The sequence below is a fragment of the Diceros bicornis genome, chromosome 14, assembly GCF_020826845.1.
Source record: "Diceros bicornis minor isolate mBicDic1 chromosome 14, mDicBic1.mat.cur, whole genome shotgun sequence".
Taxonomy (NCBI): domain Eukaryota; kingdom Metazoa; phylum Chordata; class Mammalia; order Perissodactyla; family Rhinocerotidae; genus Diceros; species Diceros bicornis.
Window position 1 is genome coordinate 47,123,278 of NC_080753.1, and position 15,794 is coordinate 47,139,071.

Here is a 15,794-nt window from a genome sequence, read left to right on the forward strand (position 1 = left end):
AAGAATGGGCCATTAGAACATAAGTATGTCTTAGTAGTTCATGACAATGGTTCAGTAGCGTATCTCTGCAGGGACAGAAAAAGACACTGTTGCAGAATGTTCAGGTTTCATTCCAGGATAACCTGATATCTTTCACTTTCCTCTAATAATATCCAATGGTACCAACCCACAGAAAATCTACAGCAAGTTTTATTAGGACTCTTCCCATTGGTTAGATTTTCACTGGTTACATCTAATTCTCCATTTTTTTTTCAAGTTAAATGTAAAACACTAAATTTCCATCTTAGTGAAAAGAAGCACTGTTCTCAGCTAAAACAAACTATTTAGAATTATATAAAATACTGTTTTCTAACATTTAATTATAGAATAAATTGAAGTCTCAACATGTCTTCCAATTGGTTAAGATAATTAATTTTAAACTCTGCTTTTGTTTTCTATCTCAAGTCTTTTAAAATTTCTAGTTTCTAAACCAGGTTTATAATTACAGTCTCACAAAACTGAATGTATCTACATACTTTTCCTTATAGATTCCATTTCAAATACAATCATTGCAGATCTTAACAGCGGAAAGTATGTGAAAATCCCAATTATTCTTTTTTATTATTTGTTTGTGCAACATTTAAACCATGAGCTTCTCCTGTGTATTTGTTGTTATTACTTCATCAAAGATAGCTCAGGGTAACCAGAAAGAACAAAAGTTCTCAAATGTCAACTACGTTGTTTCTTAAACATTCTGAATACAGTAAACAGGAGAAAGAAGGGTCATTTGTTCACAAGTATGTTGAGGATCTCATCTAATACACTGGTCTTGATAAATGAAAAAGATAAATACAATACATATCTTGCCCCAAAGACTACAACCTGTAGCACAGACATCAAATTAGGCCCCAGTGAGCATTCTCCTTTCCTTCCTTACTACAGAATTCCAATTCTGTTGGGAACGACAATGTGACCAGTCTAAAACAAATGAAAATACAATACATTTCCTAGCCTCCCCTACAAATACAGGTAGTCATGTGATATGGTTCCAACCATATCAAACACAGGACTTTGAGTGGGACTTCCTATACAGCTCCTATAAAGCTCCTTTAAAGGAGGGGCAACGTCAGCTGGCACTGTCTACGTTGGTACTTCCTCCTTTTGGGAAAGTACATATGATGGCTGGAGAACAGCAACCATTTTACAGCACAATGGAAAGATCAGGGGCCAGCCCAGTGGTGCAAGCTGTTAAGTGTGCGTGCTCCGCTGTGGTGGCCCAGGGCTCGCGGGTTCAGATCCCGGGCGCGCACTGATGCATCGCTTGTCACCCCACACTGTGGCCGCGTCCCATATAAAGTAGAGGAAGATGGGCACAGATGTTAGCTCAGGGCCAATCTTCCTCAGCAAAAAAGAGGAGGATCACCATCAATGTTAACTCAGGGCTGATCTTCCTCATAAAAAAAAAAAAAAAAAATCAATAAAACTGCAGAGACTTAGCCCTCATGTCCTTGAATTGGTAAACCAAAGCCAGCAACTTCCTAACTATGGACTTTGCATTATATAAAGAAAAGTAAATCCCCTATCTTATTTAAGCCTCTACCTTTTGGGTTTTCTAAATGTAGCCGAACTTAATTTCTAAGTAATGCAATCTAACAGGAAAGAGAAATACAGAAAAAGTTCTATGAAAAGCTATAGAGGAAGACACTTGTTCTGACAGATGAAGCGAGTGAAGGGGGCCAGGAGAATAAAGATATACAGAAAGCAAACATGTGAGTTGGTTCATTCATCCATTCAACTATCATTGTCATCCACTGTACTAGGTGCTGGGATATAGACCAAGTCATAGCGCTGCCCCCAAGGAACTTTGAAATGGGGTACAGACAGATAAAAAGATGATTAAAATACAGGGTTATTTATACAAGGCAGCCACACACAGCCAAGCCAGATTGTGTCTACAAGGATTGGCATCTTTTTCTAATACCCACAAATGTGCCATTCAGTCATCAAAGCCTGTGCTCAAAGGTGTGTTAAGGACTGGCCTTAGTCCTTGAACTATAAAAACAGTAATAGAGGTAAACATAGGGTACTTTCAGTAGGATTTGCATCCACAGGTAAAACTATTAGCTAAAAGCAGAAGTGCATTTTACCTGTGGATTTTATTTATCCTTTACTTCTACCCCATCCAATTTTCCATAATCATAGACAATCATGCCTTAATGTAGTCTAAAATCGAAGTAACTTTTTTAATATGGCCCAGAGGACACCTAAACCTAAGTGCAACCCTAAGTAAGAAATAGAAACAGTTAATATTTAATATTTTAGTATCATGTCCTATGAGTTTAAAGGTCATGTTTTTATTTCATTTATTACCAGTTATTAAACAACACTACTGAGTAACTAAAAATTAAGAAAGATTATGTTTTCCACTCTTAGAGCATACAATAAGGGGAGGAAAAAAACACAAGAGTCTTTTTTTCTCTGCTGTTGTATAAACACACACACCAAGAATAAGTAGAATGTCTTTCAACCAAAACAATAGGAAATCACTCTTGGCTGAAAACACAGGCTTAGATCATGTTGATTTCTTCTTTAATCCTGCTAAAGCAAGTTTCTGCATGCTTTCTGGGGCCTCCACCTACAGAGTTGTTAGGACAACAGCCAACACATATATTTAATTACGTAAGTATTCAATGCTATCAGCCAGCTGTTGCCAGTACATAATACACTGACCTCTTTCACCTACTCTCTTGCTTAAAACGGCAAAAACAAAGCAACTGTTGATGGAACAGTAATCATGAAATATGCAAAATACTATTCTCCAAAAAGATTTTAGATAACTACAACACTCAGTTTTGCATTTTAAAATGACTTACAACATCTGAACTGCTTTTTCTCTTCCTGATTTGCAAATTAAATAATCTTTCAACTGTAAATTTAACTATTCCCTCATTTTTTTTTTTAAATCAACCAGGAATTCAACATTAAATATACTTTCTCCTTTATTTCCAATCAAATTTCTCACTGGAGTATGTCACATAATAATCTCCCTGCACTCCCACTCATCTCCTTGTTTTTCCATAGTTAGGAGACAAGCAACCAAAGCCTACAATAGGAAATTGGTCAAAATCTGCTCTGAATTATGTAACTCGCAGCCCTCACTTCAGGAATCAACAGAGAGCTCTTCATTTATGTTTCCAGAAAGCATATTCCTCCAATACCATTATTAACCCCAGACTAGCTGACGGGGAAAAAAACAATACAAAGCCCTAGCAACAACAGAAAGTAGACTAAACAGAACCATGACTTAAGACTTAAATAATACAAATTCACATATGGTAGACACTAAGAAGACCTAATACATAAACAGCAACTTATCCAGAGAAATTTGGTCTTCATCAAATCAGCTTTCAATTCAATGAATAACTCAGTGCCAGTTGTTTACCAGGCCCTGTTTTAGAGACCAAGGACCCCTCAGTAAACAGCGAGACAACATCATTGTCTGCACAGATCTTACTGTTTGTCTCCTCTCACAAAGATCCTATATGATAGTTAACTTTTCCAACACTTCTACTTCTTCCCCTAAAACAGCCATGTTATTTTTTCCCCACTTTGGTGGTATATCTGATGTTTTTTTCTCATTCATCAAAAATGGACAATTCGATATTGGAATGTAAGGTAAGTGCTATGATATTAATATAGTTATATAATTTATAATATACTTAACGTAAAATAATACATTAACAATGACTTGCTGATGCATGGACAGCAGAATTATATAAACTCTCTTCCCAAAAAAAGAAAAATCAGTTCAACCTAAAAGTACAAATATGTACAGAGTAATTACAATTGTGTGTCAAACTCAAGGCCAAACATTACCAGGTTTTTATCTACATCTTTCCTACCCTCTGACTCAAGATGAGATGCTTCAATTAATCCAGTGGCCAGGGTCCTGAAGCTGGCCCAGCTCACTTAGTTTGGCAGGAAAAACAGGGTCCTGCCATTCACAGCTGAGCTTCTGCTAGCACGACCAAGTGACTACTTCATGAAGAGAGAAGAAGTCTTACCCCTTTACCACTCCCCTCTGCAAAGAAACTGTGGACCACTGATGACAAACTCAACCTCTTACCTCATTTAGGACAAGGGACAGGAAAATCATTACACGATAGAGTAAGAGGGTCAAAGACTCCATAAAAAAAGATTTTCTTGAGGTCAATAATCTGACCTCAAGACTCACAATCTAGTAGAGAGCCAAATATGTAAACAAATAATAAAATGTAATATGCAACAATAGACGTTTGTATGGGATCAAGAAATAGCACAGAACAGAGGGTGATTACCTCTGTGGACCTTGGAGGTAAGAGGCGGGAGTTAGAATAGAGATGACCTTATAGATGATATTACCTTTGATATGGGTTCCAAAAGATGAATAGGTTGCCAGGCAGGATTACATGGTGTGTGTGTGTGTGTGTGCGCGTGTGTGTGTGTACACGTGCATGCCCATGCACACATGCATGCATTTGGGGGCAAGGGAGAGCATATTCCAGGGAAAAGGAAGAACATATACAAACATATTATATGTTCAGAAAATCATAATTTACGGGAGAAGTAAAATTCTATAGAGGAGTATCAAGAAAAGAAGTCAGAGAGGTAGGCAAAGAACAGATTTTTTAAAAAAAAACTTTGTTACACTAAGAAATTATATCTTTATCGTATAACTGAACAGGAACTGTTATAGGATGTGAAGGAGAGGAAAGCATGAATTGGAACAGAAAGAAAGCTGAGAACAAGCTAAAATTCTACTGCAATATTAAGAGCAAGAGATAAGGAGCATAACAAAGACATTAGCAATAGGAACGGAGAGACAGGATTAAATTCAAAAGAAATGTGTCTAGTTCGTGGTAATTTGATGAAACATGAGAACATAGTGGTTCACTGCAGGTTTCAAGAGGAATATTTATTACCACATAAACAATAAAACACTAATAACATTGGGCAAAAGGAAAGAGGAAGATGGGGTCAAGGGGAGGAAGGAAAAGGTATTTTAGAAGTAGAATCAATCCTTGAGGATGGGGAAAGAAGGGGAGGGAAACAGGAAATCAAAACAGACTCTCAGACTAGTTGGTAGATGACTATGCAACCAAACAAGATAGGCAATATGAATGGAAACACTAGCTGGGGAAAAGGTGAGGTAGATAATGAAAAGGTTCTGACAAGATGATTTGAAGTGTCAATGGGTCATCTAATGGAGAAGTCCAGGAAGCAGTTGAATATACAAGTCTGGATCTTGTAAGAAGAGACTAGAGTCAGAAACAGAAATTTGGGAGTAATCAGCATATAGATAGCATCTAAACAATGGAAGTAGATGAGAAACGGTAGGAGGAAACGTAAACTCACATTAAGCATAGCACTGTTTAGAGAAAAACAATTGCATTAAACAATACCTGATCGATAATACATATTAAGTCAAACAGTATGATATTTTGAACTAACTTTCCATTTAGAGAGAAACTTTTCGGTGGGCACAGATAGCTGAAACAATGAGACTATGACTGGTAAAAGCATACAAGGATTCACTGTATCTGCTACTGACATTTTAAACAATAACATAAAACTGATATTGAACTAAAGCCATTTCATAAAACCAGAAAAGCTAAAATTAAAATATCTGTTCAAAGAAAAATCCACAACTTATATAGTATTAAAAAATTCGTCTAGGGGCTGGCCCGGTGGCGCAGCGGTTAGGTGCACACGCTCCGCTTCAGCGGCCCAAGGTTTGCAGGTTTGGATCCTGGGTGCACACCGATGCACCGCTTGTCAAGCCATGCTGTGGCAGCGTCCCATATAAAGTGGAGGAAGATGGGCACGGATGTTAGTCCAGGGCCAATCTTCCTCAGCAAAAAAGAGGAGGATTGGCATTGGATGTTAGCTCAGGGCTGATCTTCCTCACAAAAATACATAAATAAAAAATAAAAATAAGTTTAGGGGCCGGCCAAGTGACACAGTGGTTAAGCTCGCACACTCTGCTTCTGGTAGCCCAGGGTTCGCAGGTTCGGATCCTGGGCGTGGACCTACGCACCACTCATCAAGCCATGCTGTGGCAGGCATCCCACATCAAGTAGAGAAAGGTGGGCACAGATGCTAGCCCAGGGCCAATCTTCCTCAGCAAAAAAGAAGAGGATTGGCAACACTTGTTAGCTCAGGGCTAATCTTTCTCAAACACACAAAAAAAAGTTTAACAAAACAACTTGTGTTATCTAACCTGTTTCTTGCAAAAGGCCAAACTAAAACCCACTGTTATTTTTATCTTCCAATGCCAATTTTTTTAATTAAAAAAAGAAAAAGATAACTTGATTACTAGCAAATCTAGTTAAAAATAGAACCAGTCGAGGTTTTTTTTTCTTTTAAACTGGATAATAACTAACTGAAAAAGAAAGCACTTCTCTGTTCTTAATAAGTCAGCTTTTTTTAAGGCAAATTTATTTTACAAATTTAATCGAAATAATATTCTGGCACCTCCCTCAATTTCAATTTACAATGAAGAACTCAAAGTTAAATCTACATAAAACAAAAAATATTTTCATAATAAGAATGACCATCCAGTAATTTATGTTTGATCAACAGAATGCTATATAAGGCGTTTTCCTATAGACAGAAGATATTATACAAAGCAGGTATCCCCTGTCTCAACACACACTTTTTTTCTTTGGCCAAGTCTCCTTATATTTCCAATTGTTCTTTCAAGTAATTTCACTCAGATATCTAAACCATCCCTTCAACATTACCACTTATTTCTACAGGCAAAGGTGGTTCAAAGAACTAGTGACTCTTGTCTGTCTACTATCAGTATGGCTAAACCGCAGTGCCCATTTGGGTTAATAATGCACAAGGTCAAATAGAGGTTGACAGTCCATGATCAAAGCAAGCTGGCTATTCTTTCTGTCATTTATACAGAACACACAAGATGTGTTTATTTTCACCAGCCTCTGAATGACCTCCTTTAGGTGGCATGGAAAAGATCCCACATTTCTATAAAGCATTAACCAAAGGAGTTTTCTTATTTGATACTCTCTTAAGAGCAAATTTTATTTTTTTGAAACTTTTGATCTTTTTTGTTTACTCAAGAACCCCTCAAGTTAAAGGCCATATCATCTAAATCAAATTGGTATAATGGATAAAACAGACAGGGCAACTGCCAAATAAATGCTCGAGAGGAAAGAGTATGCACCCAATAGGCTGCCATCACAAAATGTGGGGCTCATTAGCGATTTTTTCAAAATTAGTAAAGGCAATAGCATTTAAGATTTCAAAGTTCAAAAGGCAGCCAAAAAAAAACTCATTCTTAACTCTATTTTTGCTACCTAAAACACCTACTCTTTTATCAATCTGAACAGCAATAAAACAAACACTGTAAAACCTTAGTAAATAGATCAACTAGCAGAAAGCCAGTATAAAGTACTGAGCAGTACAGCCTACAGGTTAATATACATATGCATTTTCATAGTGGGTGTATTACTTTGACTAGATTAAAGAACTACTTAAAGATAGAATGATTTATTATCAGCACTAGTTTATAAAATGAAGATTTCCAAATAATTTTAAGCCAATATTCTCTCTGGCAAAGGTTAAATAATATTTCTCCCAACATTGTTCATACTATGAAGTTGCAAAACTCATACTTTTGACCACCACCACCACCATCAAGACAAATACCAAAAAGAAAAAAAAAAATCAGTCCATGGCTGTCTTGTCACGAATTCACAATTTATGGATCTTAACCAATGAGATTGTATTAATCACATGGAAGACAGTAAATTGCTCGGAGTAACCTTTCTTTAGTATTAAAACAAGATGGTCTACTGCCTGGTGGCTGAAGAGAGAGAAAATGAAGTGATAAGCAATTAAAGACAAACAACTATTAAGTACCCAGAATACACTAAAAGAGAAACAAAAGCAGAGGATCAGAAATGATGACCAACACACAGGAATGAGTGGCAAAGCGAAGCAATCATTATTTGTAGGGGGTCCAGGTGAGAAAAAAATTGGTCCTTATAAATCTCTGAATGTGAGCATAAGGGACTGGGTGCAACAGAATAAGGAGAAAGGAACACCCTATCAGACTCTCCTTGAATTTAAATGTTGCCTCACTATCATGAAAAAGAAAAATGCACGCAAGAGAGGAGGCTGAAAGGAAAGGATGCAGCACGAGGAAGAGAGAAGACAAATGTCTAAGTATAATAAAGTTTATGAACTGTCTATCTTTGTTTTTCTTTTAGGATTTGGTGATGACAAGGGGGAAAGCATCTACATAAAGTAAAATGCTTGACAAGAGTAGGTAATCTATCCCTGAAAAACTTTAAATGTATTATATCACTTGAATTTGACCTTTTCTCAGTGTTCATTGTTACTGTGCCTTTTACAGGATTATATTTTTTCTGGAAATAAAACAAATGTTAGCTAAGGTGTTATGTTAACAAGAACTAGTTACGATTATCAAAAGCCTTCAAGGCCGTTAAAAAAAATAATCACCTACAATATTGTTTTTAAATTTTCTTTCAATCAAGCAGAATAGTGCCTGTTCTTGCTACCACTAGCTTTGTAGTGTTAACATGACAAACTTTTCTTATGTGATTACCTCACTTAATCAATCAAACACCATATCATCACTCTGAACCACATTCACAACACAGTTTATATTTATAACAAAACCCACTACACAAGTTATATTTGAATTTTTAAATAAACTTTTATAAACAGTCTAGAAGCATATCCATTAATTATATTATAAAATTGCTAATTACAGGAACTAAGTTCTCTGGGCTCTCTACTTAGGGAGTATCAGTAGCACTAAAATATCTTTATATCTTACTTACCTTTCCTATAGGGGAAAAAAAGATAACCTGGGAACATGACAGACTTCTCATAAAATAAAAAGCATTCTTTGAAAATGAGCAGCATCTGGTAAATATCATTCTCTGCTCTTGGTTTAATTCTTCCTTCTGCTCCGAAACATGACTCTAACTCCCCTGTTCCATCCCATATCACTACCACCCTCCTCTGCCTCCCATCACAGTTCAGGTAAGAACTCTTCTCTGTTCCTTCTATAATTTCTGAGTTGAGGATGCCATCACATTTAACTATCACTTCTACGCAAACAATATAAAATCTTTATCTCTAGTGTTGGTCTCTTTGATATCTGCCTCAATTCTACATCTGCTCACCTGACATCTTTATCTGGGAAGCATAGTAATAAAACGGTTAACATACAGATTCTAGTCAGACTGCCTAGGTTAAAATCCTACCTCCACCACTTATGAACTGAGCCTTAGACAACTTCACCTGTAAAACAGATATTGCTTCATCTGTAAAACAGGAATAAACCTGGAGTCTACAACTCACTGACAGACTGCAAGAATTAAGCTAGATAATATCAACTGATGTAAAGCACTTCGAACAGTGTCTGCCACACAGAAAATGATCGATAAAGATCAAATATTATCCATTACTGTATTACAATACTTAGCTGTGAATTCAAACATAGCATGTTCAAAACCAAAATATGTCTTCCTTCTAACTGAACTCCCTTTCTGGAATTCTCTATCTCATTCTAGTCAGAGGGAGTCATATTCAATAATGTTGAAAGTGTAAAGAATTCTTCCTTCTCAAGCCAACTCCTTCCTTCCAATTCTGAACGCCTCCACTTGAGATGAGGCCATCAGTACCTGGACTACTGCAATTCTGTCCTAAATGGACTCCTGATCTATGCTCTTCCTTACACCTAACCATCCTTCACACTGCTGCAAGAATTAATTCTCTGAAACCAAGAGAGTAAACATAGAAAATCAATTTTTTAAAAATTTACAATTTACAATAGTACAAAGGTAAAAAATAATGCACAGGTAAAACGAGAAAGGACAGGTTTTTGTTGTTGTTTTTTTTTTTTTAAATAAATGATGTTGGAACAATTTAGTACCAACATTGCTAGGAAGAAAATCTAAAAGATGCACAGGAGCTATATGAAGAAATTATAAATCCTTAGAAGGTCAAAGAAGACCTAAATACCTTCTTCATGAAATGGAAAACTCAAAATTTAAAGATACCAGTTCTCCCCTCAAAGTCATCAAGAGATTCAATGTAACAACAATCAAAATCACAACAGTATTCCTTGTTGAACTTAAAACCTGATATTCAATTTATACGGAAGGGCAAAGGGCAAAGAAAAGCCAAGACACTCTTAAAGAAGAACAAAAAGGCATTAGCACTTTCAAATATCTAGACAATATAAATCTATACTAATTATGACTGTGTAGACTAAGCAGCAGAATAAAGAAATAGATCAATGGAACCAAGCAGAGAGCCCAGGGACAGAGCCAAACATCTATGGACACTGAACATATGACAGAGCAGGTAATACACAGATAAAAAGAGAAAGGATAGATTTTTTCAAAAACAAAAACAAAACAATAAATAGTGGAAAAATTCAGTGTCTACGTGGAAAAAAAATAAATTTTTTTTTAATTTAAAATAAATTGGGACCTCCTTTCCTGGTACCTTACAAAAGAAATCAACTCAAATGCAAACAGATTATAAATCTAAATGTAAAAAGTAAAAACCATGAAACTTTCAGAAGAAAATATTGGAGAATATCTTAACTTGAAGGTAAGGAAAGGTTTCTTAAACAATAAGAGGACAGACCTAAAAGAAAAGATTGATAAATTTTAAACCAGAATTTCTCTGCATCATAAGATACCATTAAAGAAAGTGAAGATAAGCCAAAATTGGTATTCACAACATATGTAACATGTAAGGATTAGTATATAGAATACATATAATGTGTTCCCACAAATAAATAATAAAAAGAAAAACAACTCGGGGGCTGGCCTGGTGGCACAGTGGTTAAGTTCGCGCGCTCCGCTTTGGCGGCCCGGAGTTTGCGGGTTCAGATCCTGGGCACGGACCTACCAACTACTCATCAAGGCATGCTGTGGCGACATCCCACATACAAAACAGAGGAAGACTGGCATGGGTGTTAGCTCACGGACAATCTTCCTCAAGCAAAAAGAGTAAGATTGGCAACAGATGTTAGCTCAGGGCCAACCTCCCTCACCAAAAAAAAAAAAAGTCAACTCAACAGGAAAAAATAAAGAATCATTTCACAAAAAAGCAAAATCCAAAGGGCCAATAAACATATAAAAAGATGCTCAACATCATTAGTAATCATGGAAATGCAAATTAAAACCACAGTGAGATACTATCTCCACCACCAGATTGGCAAAAATTTAGAAGTCTGACCATATCAAGTATTGGCAAAAATGGAGAACAACTACTACACACATCCATTACTGGTGGGAGTGAACACTGACTGGTATAGCCATTTGGTAAAAGAGTTTGGTATTACCTACTAAAGTTTGAATATGCACACACCTGTGACTCAATAATTCAACTCCTAGGTACACATCCTAAAATAACTCTTGTACATGTGCACCAGAAAACATGTTCAAAATTTCCATAGCAGCAGTATTCATGAAAGCAAAACACCGGGAAAACTCAGAACTCCATCAATAACAAAAATGGATAAATTGACAAATTTATTCAATGAAATACTACGATTGGCCAGAGTCATTTTACATCCATCAACATGGATAAATCTAAAAGCATAATGCTGAGGAAAAGAAGCAAATCTCAGAATACAAACAGTATAAGTCCAACAAATAAAATTTAAAACAGGACAAAACTAATGAGAATGACTCACACAAGTCAGGGTAAAGATTACCTCTTGGAGGTCTGACTAAAAGTGGGACACATGGGGGTTTCTAAGGTCTTGACAATGCCATATTTCTTATGCTGGGTGGTGGATATACAGGTATTAAGTTTATTATTATTATTTAAACTGTACATGTTTCATAAACTCTTATGTATGTATGATATACTTCACAATAAAACCAATTGGGGGGGCGGGGATGAGTTTGAGAGTGAAGTTAGGAAGTGAAGAATCTTAAGAAGTCTGGCTGGGAAGGCAAGAAGAAAAACAGGAAAACAGCTAAAAGGGGTACATGGGGCTGATTAGACCTGAGCATGTTTAAATACCAATGAAAAGGCATCAATGGGGTTGGAGAGGTTGAAAATATAGGAGAAGGAGGAAATAACTTGTAGAATGAGGTTTCTAAGAAGGTGAGTGGGATACGACTCAGAGCACACGCGGAAAAAGGATATTTCTTTCACTTGAGGAAACAAAGAAGCAAGGAGTTATATGCCATTCTCCTCCAACCAACTGTAATTCCCTTGAAGGCCAGGCATTATCAGCATAGAACGATGCCAACATGCAGGGAAGAGAGAAGAGGTAAGGACTGCTTCCACCACTAGTTTCAAAAAGAATGAACTGGATTCCCTGAGAAGGGTACATAGTTAATCCTTAACAAATATTCAAATCATCTATTAGCTAACTTCACAAATACTCAAATCACCTACAAGAAAAGTCCACATTAAAGCTTCATTCTTTATCAGATAAATTCAAAACAGTAATCTTAAAAGTCCAACTCATACTTTTTTTGATACATACTAAATATTTTACATTATTAGGAATATTTTAAAAGCTAATTTCCTGAAATTCTTATTTTGCATATAAAAAATATGAAAAAATCAACTTCCACTTACTTAATTGAGTTTCTAAAGTGGTCTTCAGCTGGGTTTTTCACTGTACAACTATTCAGGAGCCATAAATCTGCGTCTGATGCATTTTCTATTAAAAAAATGAATATGAAAAAGAAAAGTAAGTATCACATTTAATCACTGAAAAATATCCAAGTGCTCACTCAGATGGCACAGAGCCTGCTGGCCGAGGGCAGAGAGAGGCAGTGGATAGAGTCAAGTCAACAGGCAATCACATTATAGTAGCTAACTGCTATAATATGGAAATATTCGTGAGAAATAAATATAAAAATGTATAACCTGTGTTATATCTTTTCATTTACAAAATAAAGAGGATAAGCATTTTCTCCCTTTATTTGCAATATTTGAGAGTATTTAATAACTTCCAAAAACTAAAGTGAAACTAGCCTAATTTTACCTGTGAATATGAAATTAATTGCCTCTTTTAGGACTCTTTTGTTAATATTTTTCAGGCACATGTATTATCATACACCGAATGTTCTTCAGCTTGAGAAGTTATTAAAAAATACTATTTGTCTTCCTTGAAAAAGTTAATGATTTACCTCAAAGTGAGCCTTTTCTTTCCTCTCACCAATTTGATTAAATATTGTTATATACTATAATAAACTCACTAGCAATGCAGCAAATAACCCAAACCCATCATGTTTACTGAAATGAATTCATAAGTGCCTAAAGTGCTTGATGCTATTCCGACTACCTTGCTGCCTAAAAGGACTTATACACCAAAACAGAATTACCACAATGAAAGCAAAACCAAAATTAAATACTGCAGCACCTTCAATGGTATTTCAATAAGAACAGAAACTAAGGTTAAATGACATGAAGAACTAAGAGGACATACGGATGTCTGTGTGTACATTCTCTACTTTGGAAGGGAACTTCAAATGAAACCATCGTAATTCATTACAAATAGTGCTGCAATGAATAGCACTGTGCACCTATCATCTTGTGTTTTTCCCAGGTTACCTCTGGAATCAAGTCCAAAGAAGTGGGATTGTTGGGTCAAAGGATAAATTCTTAGACAATTCCATTACATACTGTCAAATTCCCCTCCATAAGGGCTGTGCCACTTTGCACTGCCATGAGCAATACACGAGACTGCCTGTTTATCCATGGCATCGCCTACGGAGTGTGCTATCAAACCTTTGCACTTTTGCCAATCTGGTGAGAAACAGGATGCCAGTGAGGTTTTAATGGGCATTTCTCTTATCATGAATGAGTTACTCACCTTTTCATATGTTTAAGAGCCATTTGCAGGGGTTTTTTTTTTTCTGTTTTCTGTCTGTTCACATATTTTGCCTATTTTTCTATCTAAAAGTGCTAAATAGTCATTTTCATCTCAAGTTTTAATTTATTAATACACACAAATACACACACACAGAGGATGTTAATCCTTTGTCTATGATAAAAGTTACAATATTTTTTCCCAGTTTGCCATTTTACTCTTTTATAGAGTTTCTTCATACTTTTTTATTTCTAGGATACCAAATTTATCAATCTCTTCTCTTATTGCTTCTGGATTTTGAGTCATAATTAGAAAGTTTCCTGCACTCCCAGATGACTAAGGAATTCACTCATGTTTTTTTCTAATACACATAAGGTTTTACATTTAGAGCTTTGATCTATTAGGAATTCATCCTGGTATACATTGATCTCACTGAATTTTTTAAATGCAAAATGAAATGAGATCCTATATTCTCATACCAAATTAGAAAATATTAAAAAGCATGATAGTATCTAGTGCTACCAAAGGAATAGGGAAACTGGCAACCTCTTACTTGGTTGGCCTCAGTCTACACTGATGAAACTCTTTGGAATGCAATGTGGGAACAGTTATCATAAATTTAAACGTGCATCAGAATTTCTCCTACACATACTTGTAGGATACTGGCACCACACAAACACACATTTATACACAGAAACACATATATGTACGTATATATATATATATACATCTATCTATATATATATACACACACACGTATAAATTTTAAAATTCTCATTGAAGATTACCGACAAAGCAAAAAACCTGGAAAGCCTACATATCCATTATAAGGAGATTGCTTACATAAATTATGAGACTACAATACCATTTAGCTGTTAAAAAAGCAAGATACAACTGTAAGTGCTAATTTATCATCAGGGGAAACAAAGAAAGCTACAGAAGAGTAAGTCCTGTATTTCATTTGTGTTTTAAAAAGGAAAAAGAGAAAAAAAGAAATTCTGTTCTAAGCAAAGAAAATTTCTCAGAGCAGACACATGCAAGTGAGGTGTCTGCCCCTGGAAGTGAGACGAAGGTTCAGTTGTCCTCCGTTCACATGCACCTTTCCTTTCTTCCTCTTTTCTTTTTTTAAACTTGCATAAACATTACTTTTATAATCTTATAAAGTTTAATCCTGAGAAAGGACACATTAATATTTAACTTACATCCACATGTATTGTTTGAATTTTTAAAAGAATGTATTGCCTTTTTCATGCAAGAAAACTAACCAAGCCTTTTTAATTTTTTTTACATTTCCTTCTCCAAAAAGCTCAGAATCAATAGTGTTCTTTCACTTTAAAGGGAGAACATAGGGCCGGCCCCATGGCTTAGTGGTTAAGTGCGCGTGCTCCGCTACTGGCGGCCCGGGTTCAGATCCCGGGCGCGCACCGATGCACCGCTTCTCCGGCCATGCTGAGGCCACGTCCCACATACAGCAACTAGAAGGATGTGCAACTATGACATACAACTATCTGCTGGGACTTTGGGGGAAAAAAAAGGAGGAGGATTGGCAATAGATGTTAGCTCAGAGCCGGTCTTCCTCAGCAAAAACAGGAGGATTAGCACGGATGTTAGCTCAGGGCTGATCTTCCTCACAAAAAAAAAAAAAAAAGGAAACCAAAAATTAAAAATAAATACATAAATAATAAAGTAGAGAACATAAACTATTTTCCTGCTATGATCCATCACAAAACAGTGATTTGATAGATTTTCTAAGTGACTTTTCTCCCCAGTGCTAAAAGCTTTGGTACTCACCAAACCAAGAAAATCATGGTCATTGACACACCACCCACTTTTGAGTGTGAGGACAGAGAAACAAACTGTTAATTGTTTTAATTGAAACGCATTTACTTTCCAAACTATTTCTTTATGTACACAAGATAAATTA

At 36.0% G+C, this 15,794-nt stretch overlaps 1 protein-coding gene across 5 annotated transcripts in view; it reads right to left on the bottom strand.

Moving 5' to 3' along the window:
* The window catches only part of CDKAL1 (CDK5 regulatory subunit associated protein 1 like 1), a 639,139-nt gene that overhangs the window by 538,341 nt on the left and 85,004 nt on the right, over nt 1-15,794 (bottom strand). For all 5 annotated transcript variants that reach the window (XM_058555174.1, XM_058555173.1, XM_058555170.1 and 2 more), the window contains exon 5: nt 12,631-12,715. In XM_058555174.1, the coding sequence (XP_058411157.1) occupies nt 12,631-12,715 (85 nt within the window). The remainder of the gene's footprint in view (nt 1-12,630; nt 12,716-15,794) is intronic.